Source organism: Odocoileus virginianus, chromosome 13, assembly GCF_023699985.2.
Source record: "Odocoileus virginianus isolate 20LAN1187 ecotype Illinois chromosome 13, Ovbor_1.2, whole genome shotgun sequence".
NCBI classification, from domain to species: Eukaryota; Metazoa; Chordata; class Mammalia; order Artiodactyla; family Cervidae; genus Odocoileus; species Odocoileus virginianus.
Genome location: NC_069686.1, coordinates 60,008,834 through 60,021,091, shown reverse-complemented (window position 1 = coordinate 60,021,091; position 12,258 = coordinate 60,008,834). Strand labels below are relative to the sequence as shown.

Below are 12,258 nucleotides of genomic sequence, written 5' to 3'. Positions count from 1 at the left end.
TTTCTGATTTCAACTCTGCTTTCTTGGTTCTCCTGCTTCTAAAGAGGTTCAGAAAGTCACTTTGAGATTCAGATGGGAGAGATGACCCCCCGCTCTGTTTCAGGTTGGACCTGCTCTTGACTTTCCTTGTGGGTGGGTGGATGGGAGGGACTTGTTAGGATAGAAGGAATGGGCAATAAAATTTGAGAGGTAAGGAGGCTGACAAGACACACAAGTTACATTTGTAAAATAGTACATCTTAGAACCCCTGACAGGCTTCCTTCCTCCCTGACCTTCCATTCTTCCATCCTGAAGCGCCAAGAAAACCTGCATCATTATAAAGGTTTCTACCAAATTAAAACAACCAGCTTTCAAATCCTGGTCCCATTTGCCTCTCTGTGCCCAGGTCCAGAGAGCTCTCCCATCCCCCTGCAGCTCTGATCCTGGTGCTGATTTCTGAGCAGTTGCAGCCTCTGAGAGCGCAGACTGGGTCCTGGGTGGCCGGTGGAGCTCTTGAGGGAGGAAGCCCTGTGGTGTCCGCTCCGTCTCGTAGCCCTTTCACTGCTCCTCCTGGCTCTACCATTTACAAGTGCGTGCATCTGTGCTAAGTCGCATCAGTCGTGTCTGACTCTTTGCGACTCCATGGACTGTAGCCCACCAGGCTCCTCTGTCCATGGGATTCTTAAGCAAGAATACTGGAGTGGGTTACCATGCCCTCCTCCAGCCAGATCTTCCCAACCCAGGGATTGAACCCACATCTCCCGCGGGTGAATAAAATGGATGAAAGTTCCTGCGTGTATGGAACTCACATCCTAATGAGAACAAATTTTCATGCTTAAAGGTACAGTTCCTATTTTCCATGCAACCTGGTGTCAGCTACATGAGGTTTCTTCATTTGCTGGCGAGTCGCTCCAGTGCTGGGGGGACCATCCACTGCTACACGAAGAGGCTACATCTGATTGACTGAAGGGCTGGTCATGACTAATTCTGACAACAGGTGAGCCCCACTTTCACCATCGGATTTCAGCCCCCATGTACCTCAGTTCTGAGCTAAGATTCCACTGTCCCTGTGCGTCGGGTGGGGGTGCGAGGAGCATGAGGACTCAATGAAGCACTGCATGACAGGAGAGATGAGCTAGTAATTTTAGCCACAGCCCAGGGTGGTGCCAGGTAGCACTTTGAACTTTATTAGCTTTATTGAACCCACTTTAGAGGCTGCCAGCCACCTCTGGGAGCCCCTCAGAGGGCACCACCTCCCTTCGTGGGCTGAGTGTCTTGGCCGTGGACACCTTGGGGGCAGAGTGGTGAGTGGGCTGTGGGGTCAGCTGCAGCTCACGCCCGCATCCTCACTGTGGTTGCAGTTGTGAGAGCCCCAGCTGCTCTTGTTGCAGTCCCACAAGGTTGATTCTGACCCTCGACACCCAACATCGTCCAGCCAGATGTTCCCAGAGCCTGGACACAGAGAAAGCAAGGAGCGAGAGGGGTGTGGGATTAGGGGCCAAGCTGTGTGGTCCGTCTGTCCTCGGGGTCTTCCACAGGGAGCTAAACTGATCATTCCTCCTGCAACTGCCCAGGTCCACGGTGTGGACGACTGATCTGCTCTCTTATGAGACTCTGCCTCTGTTCTGCTTTCTACCCTTTGATAAAATCTCATCCAAGTATTTAATATGTAATCCAAGCATGATTTGAAATCTCCTAGGGATCTCTCAGGGTTTGTCTCTTCCTTAAATGCCTTTGTAACCAGGTCATTCCCAGTTCCAAAGCATTCATATCTCCTTCAAACCCCCTTCCTTCTGATATAATTGATTTCAGATCAAGAGCTCAGAGGAATTGCTGGCTTATTTGACTCCAGTAACTTACACTACAGTGTAACAATCTATATAGGCTTAATCTGTGGGAGGAAATGTATATTTTGAAGGAGTTTTATAATCCAACTAGACTCAGATTAAAAAGTAGGTATGCATTTTTGGTGGGGCGGAGGGGGAGGGGTAAGGGCAGAGAAGATTTGGGGGCAGGAGCAGGAGAAACCAGCCTAGTGTCACTGGCAGGTCAGCTCTTGGTGGTTGTTTAGTTGTTTAGTTGCCAGGTTGCCTTTGCAACCCAATAGGCTGTAGCCCACCAGGCTCCTTTGTCTATGGAGTTTTCCAGGCAAGAACATTGGAGTGGGTTGCCAAGCCCTACTCCAGGGGACCTTTCCGTCCAAGGGATCGAACCCATGTCTCCTGCATTGGCAGGCAGATTCCTTACCACAGAGCCACAGGGAAGCGCAGGTCCACTTTTATGGCCAAAGAAAATGACCTTTTGTTGCAAAACATAGTTGAGTCTCCAGCACTCCAGGACATCTTTCCAAAACTGATTTTAGGAAGTCCCTGTGACTTGCTGTCTCTTCCCTTCTCCTTGAAGATGATCAAGCTTGGGCTGACCAGGCCTTCATGCTCCAGAGAGCTGAGATGACCACTGTGCTTGCTTGCCTGGCATCTTTGTTCTCCTTTGTTCACCCCTCAGCTGTCCTTCAGAGAGCATCCCTCACAAACACTGTTGGACATGTGGCATTCTGGCTCTAAGGCTGGATAGATAGCAACTTCTGTCCCCGTAGGAGAAGACAGCCTTCTTTCTCCTGGGGCTGCCAGCCAGAAGGATGTAAGCTGGGGCCCTGAGTTGCGAACCTTTTCAGTTGCTTGAACCAATCCCTTTTTTTTAAGCCAACCACTATGAATCACTTGCAACTGATGGGTGCCAACACCCTACCCAGGAGAGAAAGCTCAGATCAATACTTCAAAAAAAAAAAAAAAAAAAAGGCTCCTGGTTGAGGACTGATTCACTCACCAGCTCCCACATTGTAGATAGCAGTTCCAGAGGAGTAACCCAGCATGCGGCAGAAAACGGTGGCATCTGCATTGTCCCAGCTGTCATCGCAGATTGTCCCCCAGGCACCGTTATAGAAGACTTCAGCTCGGCCTCGGTTTCTAGTGCCGATAATCCGGACGGTTAACGAGGAGTCACCTGGTGACGAAACACACGGGGAGAGGTGAGGGACGCAGCACCGGGCTTTGGGCAGGTGCAGGTTCGGCCTTTTAATTTTTGGAAGTCCTGTTGTTGTTCAGTCATTCAGTCATGGATGACTCTTTGCGACCCATGGACTGCAGGATGCCAGGCCTCCCTGTCCTTTACTATCTCCCAGACTTTGCTCAGACTCGTGTCCATTGAGTCAGTGATGCTATCTAACCAGCTCATCCTCTGCCTCCCCCTTCTCTTTTTGCCTTGCAAGTCCTACAGTTAGGGAAAAGAAGTCTCTGCATGGCTGTCTTCACGGCGGTAAGATCCCATGTTACGGCTCCAGCACTGTCAGCGGCCTCTGTGCACTGAGGCTTGCAGGCCCGAGGCCACAGCAGGAGGTGCCTGGGCAGCTGGCCTTGCAAATCCAGCCCACCATGTTTTGCTTGTGTTGTGGAGGGAAACAAAGGGAGGAGGAAGAGGGAGGGAATTGGGGGTGGGGAAGAAGCAAGGAAAGAAGGGAGGGAGAGAAATTGTTACCTGTGGCTCTGGGACACGGGCAGGCTTATTCAAGGGACAAGCCTTTTAGCTTTCCCCCCAAATGAGGAACCTCTCTGAGAACCAAGGCCTCTCTTCCAGGACACATACAACTTTCAAGTACAGAGTAGCCTCTATAGCATGTGTTAAAGAGAACAGAAATAGCAATTACCTTTTTGACCTTTTTCTCCCTTGGCTCCTTGTGGCCCAGTAGCTCCTGTCATGGGGAGAAAAACCGCACAGTTTGCAGGAAACCGAGTCAGGAAGCCCCGCTCTCCTTTGCCACCAGTGGGGAGGAATGCTGGGGGTCGGACTCTCTCCTCCCTCTTTGCTGGCCCCCTGGCATCAGGGGGACTGGATATGCCATGGATCTCCATGGCTGAGCAAGAAGAAATGGGCCTGAGCTACAGCAGGAAGGACTTAAGCTAGATTAGAGAAGGACATTCAAGAGGCATGGAGTGGGAAGTCTCTGCTGAGGTCAGTCACGGAGACTGCAGGGTCCAGGGCTGGGCGTGGTGCCAGCAGATTGTCACCTGCCGCTCTGAGTGCCCAGCTGTGCCTTATCCACCTCCGTAAGCTCCGGGCCGAGGGCGGTCCCAGCACGAGACTTCTCCACAGAACCACTGAACCTCTAGCCTTCTGGTTCTGAAAACCACTCCCAGCCCCTTACAACAGGCCCCTCCTTTGAACTCTTATGTCAGAAGCCGAGACCTTACCTCTCGATCCGGGCTCTCCCTTCTGGCCACTTGGTCCAGGTGACCCCTTGAGGCCTCCCAGGCCTGGGCTTCCCTTCTCTCCCTTCATGCCTGCAAGGCCTGGGGGAGAGAGACCACTGCCATCAGATGCTCTGATCTACTTTCCAAGGGAAACTAACAGCCTTCGTGTTTAATGAATGAATTGTCCCGAAGGCCGCCCCCCCATCAGTGGGCTAATTGGATGTTCAGCCTGGGGGCAGGGGCAGAGTGCTGCCCTTGCCCCAACCCCCCACCTCCCAGGTAAACTCGAGGGAGAAGAGGGTGAAAAGAGCCGACAGGATTCTGAAGTTGTTGGTCCTCATGGGGCCATTATGTGGAAGCCATTCTGGGAGAATTTGCTAGAACATTTCCAGGCCTCAATTTCCTCTTTAGTAAGTTAGAATAGGAAAAGAAAATCCACCTTAGGAGTAATAAAGACTGCTCAGGAAATGTGTCTGAGGAATTTTTGTTTTGGCTCCTTAGGGTGGGGCCAGCAAGAAGACTAGAAATGCCGTGTGTAAGGGTGGGGACCGACGAGGCCTATAACGATAGTCCTGTGAGAATTAGCAGGAGGAGGGGGTGCCTTGAGGGCCAAAGTGAACAGGGAGATGGACCAAAGAGATACAGGCCAGGCAACCACCTTGGGAACTGGAGAGAAAGGTTGCTTAGCTCCACGCGGCTGCGCAGCCTGAATTCACCGCCATGCGGCAGCTCCCGGGGCTTCTTTCGTTTTCGCTCTCAACTCCACCCCCTTCTCTGTACCCTTTCCCCTGGGTTATCACTGCAAGAGCCTGAGGCTTGAAAGACAGAGCCCTGGAGGCCTCGGCACTCTGGTGGAAAGTTACTGTGGTTACAGCCCAGCTTTCAGGGTCAACAAAACCTGCCTCAGACAGTCCTTCCAGTCATTATTGTGGAAAATTAAAATGAAGCCAGTGCTTTACCTGGAAATCCTGATTCTCCTTTTGTTCCTTTCTGTCCTTGAAGTCCTAAGATCAAAATACAGAAAAGGGAAGAAGATAATAAAACTTAGATATTAAACACTTTTAATCTTAGACAGCCTCTACCTTCTGTCTGATTAATGCAGATGGAAAGGTACATTGGTTCTCCTCGATTGTTTAAAGCCTCTTTAGCAGAGCATAAAAGCAGACAGACTGCAGATAAATGGGGACGTGTATTGGGGTGAAATAGAAATGTGGTGAATGAAGGTCTGGCTTAGGTGAACAGACCCCACACTCAGTAACTGACTTTCTTTGTCCAGTAATAACCTGGCTTGATATCTATTCCTTCTTGTTGCAAAAGAAGGAAAAGATTGGAAAAAAGATTTTCTACTGGAAAAGAATTGAGAGATATTTTGAAAATAAAGTTATTTTTATTTCTAAAAGACTGTGGAGGGGACTCAGTGGCCACTAGAAGCTCTGGGAGTCTCTCAGCCTCAGTAGATATTCCATAAGTCTATTGGTTTATTTCATTGTGGCCCCCGCTGTAGCTAAACAGTTAGGCAGCTAAAGGTTCTCATGTCCAGAAAATGGAAAAATAAGCACTGCAATTATTTGAGATGATCCTACTTGTAGTTCTGATGTGAAAGTTCCTCCCTGCCTCCCTTCCTTCCTTCCTCCATTTATCTCTTTATTCACTAACTTATGTAGAAGGCCCACTGTTCCCAGCACCGTGACGGGTCATTACTTATTGTGGGATAATAACCTATTGGTTTAGAAACCCCATGATCTCTCAGTTTCAGGGAAATAGGACTCTCCAAGACAGTCATGCAAACTTGGGGAAAGTAAAGCTCATTACTGATCATGAAGTAACAGTTTCTTGAGGGTAACAATGGGATTGTACTTCCACCATGATCTTGACTGGGGTCCCTTCCAACAAGCCAGCTCGGCTTTAACCAGAAACCCACTCACTGGATGGTCACTAGGAACCAAGAGGAACTCAGTTACTCTCACTGCGAATCGCCTGGGGGACGTTCCTGCCTCCCACTTCAAATTCCTGGCTTTCCTGAGCACCCACTGTGTGCTGGTCAGTGGAGGGCAGAGGCGGGGCCTGGCAGGCCTCTTCAGGATCCCTTCTTGGAATGATGAACAAGGAGTCCTGGCTCCTGGCTGCCTTTCAGATGGCTAGCCTGAGGAGGAGGGTCAGAGGGCTGAGGAGCTAGGAGCTGCTACTGCAGGCCTGAGCACGAAGGGAGGTTGGAAGGGCTAGAAAGATCTGAGAGAGCAACTAGTTTTGCCCCTCATTCTTGAGATGAGGACCAGTTTGAGTCTCAGAGAGCCTCTCCTAAAAGCTGGAGGAAATTTGAGGTCAGCTGGCAGGCAGGCCCCAGCTCACTCTGGGCCAGCTGTGCTTCCTCTGTTCCCTCTGTTTGGAAAGTCTCACCCCTTTGGTCTCCTGGAGAACTGGATCAAGCCTGTGAAAGCTGCTATGATGCTAGATGTTGCCGACTATAATACCTTTTCTGGCCTTGCCCATGGATGATGCGCTTCCTCCTAAGGCAGCACAGGGCTCAGAGTCAGATAGCCTGGGTTTGCATCTTCCTCCAAGACATTTAGTCCAGTTCCCTCTCCATCAGCCTAACCTTTCTCCTCTGAGCTTCTGGTTGCCTCGGGGATGGTTATGAGACTGAAACGAAGTCACCTGTGTCAAGCCCTAAGCCTCGTGTCTGGCAAGTGTTGCCATGCGGACCCTGGGGACCCTTTTGGTACTTGTATGTATTCCTCCAGTGGGGAGCACCTGGGACCCTGGGGCTAAAGGCCCCACAGGAGCTCCGGCCTTGCTGCCCAGGAAGCCCCTCCAAATGTTTGCCGTTGACCGTAAGTGGCCCAGCAGGGGCGGCAGATGTGAACTCTCTACTTAGGTGTGTGCTCAATCCTCAGTAGTACCTGACTCTTTGTGACCCCATGGACTGTAGCCCATCAGGCTCCTCTGTCCCTGGGATTTCCCAGGCAAGAATACCGGAGTAGGTTTCCATTTCCTCCTCCAGGGCGTCTTCCTGACCCAGGGATCAAACCTGACTCTCCTCCATTGGAGGGCAGATTCTTTAGTATGGAGCCGCCTGGGAAGTCATCCTCTGTGCTTACCTGCATCTGAATTGCAGGTGTCAAGAGTAGAAAGGAGAAACCGCATTCAGAAACCTGTCTTTGGTTGTTAAATAGAGAAATGGTTCATATCTAGACTCTTGACCCCCTGTGTCTCATCCTAAAGGGTGCCATATTGCACAAATCTTTACCTTAAGAGCCTGTCCCTAGATGCAAGGTTGAAGCCATCTCACACTGTGATCTCTCCTGGTTGCCTGCCCACTACCTAAGAAGCCTCCAGAGCCCCAAACAACAAATTTCTTGTACAAGCAGGAGCCCTAGGTAAGCCCCGGCTCACTAGGTCCATGGTCCCCGAGGCCTGACTCTCCCACCTCATTTCTCACACCCTTCCCCAGCCCCTCACCTCTTAGAGACTAAGCATCTGCCCCTGCATGCGCTATGCTGGACACCCTGTCAGGGGCTTCCCATACATCTCTCAGCTGCCCTGCTAGGTTGTGCCATTTCCCTCTTTATAGAGGAGGGAGTCTACACTCAGAGATGCTAGGTGATTTATCCCAGGTCACACAGAGAGGGAGTGGTGAAGTTGGGCTTGGGAACCAGCGTTGGCCTCCCACTGGGCACTGTGGCTGCCTGTTCCACCAGCGTGCCGGCTCACTCCTGCCTGGGGTTTCACATGGGCTCTCCACCTGGTTCCAGAGACTTTCAGTAGCCTTGGGCCATTGCTTACTCCTACATGAGTAGTCAAACTACAGTGAACATCAGAGTCACCTGCACAAGGTTTGTTAAAAACTTTCTGGGGCTTTTCCAGTGGTCCAGTGACTAAGACTCTGAGCTCCCAATGCAGGGGCCCTGGGTTCCATACCTGGTCAGGGAACTAGATCCCACATGCCACACTGAGAGTTTGCATGCTACAACTAAGACCAAGTACAGCCAAATAAATAAATAAAAATATTTAGAAATCCTTCTCCCTTACATTTCTAAAAACAAACAGACAAACAAACAAAAAACAACTTGCTAAGCTCCACCCCAGAGTTTCCGATTCAGTGCATCTGGTTTGGGCATCTGAGACGCTGTGTTTTTAACAAGTTTCCAGGTATTGCTGATGCCTCTAGTCCAGGAATCAAGGTTTGAGTAACCACTTCCCTAAACACATCCCACTCAGTCTTCAGGGACCAGCTCACAGCTCACCTCCTCCAAGAAGACTTCCTGTCTCTAGAGAACTAATGACCCCTCCCCTGGCTGAGCTCTCACGGAACCCACTGGCCCTCGATAAAATGCCCTCTAAGAAATGTATAATAGGTATGAACAGATATATAATAGGTGTAGGTTTTATCTTCAAAACTCCCCTCTTCAAGGGGAGAACACTGGAACTGAGTTTTGTGTGATTTCTCTCCAGGCCTCCCTTGACCCTGAGAGGGTGCTCACTGAATGTGCATGGATCCAAGGACTAGTAATTACTTTGCTATAAATTAAGGTGGTATCCTGATTGGATCAGGGAGAAGGAGAAATGGCTGAAAAACAGAAGTGCATGTTCAGCAGTGCATGTTGTAAGCCTACACTGGAAGGGAAGGAATGCTGAGTTTGTCCTCTTAACCACAAGCAAACTGGGATTCCCTGGGTGTCACAGGCTCAAGCTGAAAGGGCCCCAAGTGTTTATTTGCAAGGTGCTTATTTAGAGACTTAATTTTCTCCCAAGAAAATAGTTTAGTTGAAAAGCACAAGCCTTCCTATTGTTTCATGTTCAGTTGGTGCTCTGCCTAAAATCTTTCCCTTTAGTCAGGGGAAATTGCCTATCCAGAATGCTGGCTAATTGTCAGGGACCTGGGTATTATTCTAGACCTTTCCCTGTACTCCATAGAAGAGCAAATCAAGGCCTTGCAAGGTCCTATATCAACCTACCATCACCTAGCTAGTTGACAAGTCCAACACAATATACAGGCCTACTGACTCTGATTTAATGTAGAAATTTCCAGTACGTTGGGAAACTTCCTTCAATACCATCCTAACTTACAGGCTAAGTGCAGCCTGGAAAACTTATGGTTAATTTAATAACGAACAACTTAGAGTTGTCTGATAAGAAGTCAGATGGTAGATAGGGGACCCAAAACTGGGACACATGTAGACGTCTACAAATGTCTCTAAGAAATAGGAAAATGAGGGAAAATCTGTGGCAATTTAGTAATATGAGTTGGGAGAATTTAATAAATTCTTAGACTAACTCAATACTTAGACACGGGGAATGAAATTAGCTGAGAAATTGTATTCATGATCTAGGGCTTAATTGCTATTGGATTATTCTTTGTTACTGTAAAAGTAAAACACATCTTTAAATACAGATGAGGAACTAGATTTCAAGTTATTGGCACATTGACTTAGCCTCAAAAGAAGCATAAAAGGACATAGAAAATTCAGATTCTTGTTATATTTTAGACATGAGTACTGTTGAGATGCAGAAATTTTGATCAGACTGGTATTTTGGAGCTTAAATGTTTTGGCTGCTTCTAACATCATTTCATGAAATGTGGAGGTAGAAAGAGAAATGCCATGATCACAAGCTGAAGTGAGCCCTTCCTTATTTTCAAGCAAAGTTTACTTTTCGAAATGGCTAAAGGATTTAGAGCTAAAATTAGTTTTGTTGTTGATTTTTTTTTTTTTTTTACTTTTTTTCCCTGAAGTCGAGTGATTTTGCAGTCATTTGAAAGATCAAAGGTTAGAAAACACTAAGTTTTGGGGGTTTGTGAGTGGTGAAAGGAGCTACCATTAGAAAAATTTCTTCTCGGTGATAATGCCTCTTAAATATTAGCTATGCAGTCTCTCTTCCCAACAGAATGGAAGGAGTCTCCTCTTTGCCATCTTTAATCTGAGATGGCTTCTTTTTCTCAAGGGGTGTAAACATGGGGAAATATTCCACCAGAATGGATTGGAGTGTGGTTATTGAGTGTTTAAAATAGTGGGAAGATTTGATGACTAAATCAAATTGACCCCTCTACTGTGGGGTGGAAAATATGGGCATTTCTGATCTCTCTGTGTCCTATACTCTATGCTATTCTATACAACAAAGTTTAGAAAAGCACAATTTTGGAATCAGACTTTGGGATTAAATCTTGGACTCAGTGTATATTAACTATGAGACCCCGAGGAAAGGTCTTACTTTCTGGGAGCCTTTACTTCCTCAGCTGTGAGGTAGGGATGGTGAAACTCAGCTGTGTGGGTGGATGCACTATGATCATGGGAGTAAAGGCTCAAACAGAGTACCTGGCTTAGAGGTGTTGTTAATAATAATAATAATAAACAGACTTCTTTCTTTCGGTAATTAATGCACAATAACGGGGCTTCCCAAGTGGCTCAGTGGTGAAGAATCCACCTGCCAATTCAGGAGACACAGGCTTGATTCCTGGGTTGGGAAGATCCCTGGAGGAGGAAATGGCAACTCACTCCAGTCTTCTTGCCTGGGAAATCCCATGGACAGAGGAGCCTGGTCACTGAAGTCCATAGGGTGGGAAAGAGTCAGACACAACTCAGCAACTGAGCATACATGCACAAACATGAGATCTAGCTGTTACGTAGGTTACGTCAAGGGACCACAGTTTCTCTGTTTTCAATCCCATGCAGCTGGATAGTCTCCTGTGAGTCTGATGATTTTATTTACAAAATGGGAAATACATCAGTTTGAAAAACTGGCTTGATATAATCAAAACTGAACAAATACTGCAGTACCTCTAGCTTGGGGATCACCAACATCCTGACACTGACAAATAGAAATTGCCTTCCATGATGAGAAGATCTGGCTCCCACCCACCCTTCCTTCTCCCACTTCAGAAATCTGACCTCTCCAAAAGTCCATTAACCCATGACTTCAGGATGATACACAGCCCTGGCTACAGCTAGCCAGGTTATGGCCCCACGGGAATCCAAGCTGTCTATGTGAACCATCTGTTACTTGATCAAGGGAAACGTTTGGATTTAAGTGGGAAACCTATGCAATTTGGAATAAGTTATGATCATCACACACCCCAAATTGAAAATGCAATTCATCGTGTTTACTTGAGCAACTGGAGTTAAGGAATAACCTTTAGAATTTTCCAGGTTTGGTATTCACCACTAGGCTTGGCTGATGGAAGTTCCCATAAAGATGCCCACCTAATATGCATGTGTGCGTGCTGAGTTGCTTCAGTCATGTTTGACTCTTTGTGACCCTATGGACTGTAGCCCGTCAGGCTCCTCTGTCCATGGGATTCTCCAGATAAGAATACTGGAGTGGGTTGTCATGCCCTTCTCCAGGGGCTCTTCCCAGCCCAGGGGTAGAAGACACACCTGCATCTCTTATGTGTCCTGCATTGGTGGGCAGGTTCTTTACCACTAACAGCCCCAAGGGACTTGATAATGAAGGTAAAATGATTCCCAGTGAACCAAAAGTGTCTGTGGGATCTTGGGGTGGGATCTTGGGTAAATAGCAAAGAACTATAGCAGGGCCTAACAGCTCTGTTTCCTTCTAAGAGTGGAAGAGCTGTTGAAGCTTCCACTCTGATCCTTCCAGGACTTGGGTAGAGAGAGAAGGCACTCATCAGAATGCCCTGATGGGGTGGGGGTGCTCTCAGGTTGTTTGAGGGAAAAGGCAGCATGATCAAGTATAATGGATGCGGCCCCAAGTTTTGAGTTAGCCAGCCCTGGATTCCAACCCTAGCTGCATCTCTTACTGTGAAGCAGCTCTAACAAGAGTGTGGATCCTGTTGAGCTATCATGAAAATGCCCTTTGAGTTTTAGGAATCAAACCCTCCCAGGATGCAGAGTGCAGGCAAGATTCCCTGCCTTCAGACAGTGGGAGACATAGGCTGGGGACCTGAGAGGTGGGTGCAGTGCTGCTTGGTGTAAAATCTTGTTTTATCACCCATAATCTTGCTTAGGCAAGAATCACTAGTCTGGCAAAGGGGGGATGGGGTGCAGGGGCTCCCCCCAAAATTTATAACTGAGGGAGA

The 12,258-nt window shown here is 48.2% G+C and overlaps 1 protein-coding gene across 1 annotated transcript in view; it reads right to left on the bottom strand.

Annotated features, from left to right (window-relative positions):
- Positions 1 to 1,140: 1,140 nt before the first annotated feature.
- Positions 1,141 to 12,258, bottom strand: part of MARCO (macrophage receptor with collagenous structure) — a 35,648-nt gene continuing 24,530 nt past the window's right edge. Inside the window, exons 9-13 of the mRNA XM_020914529.2 lie at positions 5,186 to 5,230; positions 4,227 to 4,325; positions 3,683 to 3,727; positions 2,806 to 2,982; positions 1,141 to 1,431 (exon numbers count right to left, since the gene is read on the bottom strand). Of these exons, the coding sequence (XP_020770188.2) occupies positions 1,301 to 1,431; positions 2,806 to 2,982; positions 3,683 to 3,727; positions 4,227 to 4,325; positions 5,186 to 5,230 (497 nt within the window). The 3' untranslated portion in view covers positions 1,141 to 1,300. The remainder of the gene's footprint in view (positions 1,432 to 2,805; positions 2,983 to 3,682; positions 3,728 to 4,226; positions 4,326 to 5,185; positions 5,231 to 12,258) is intronic.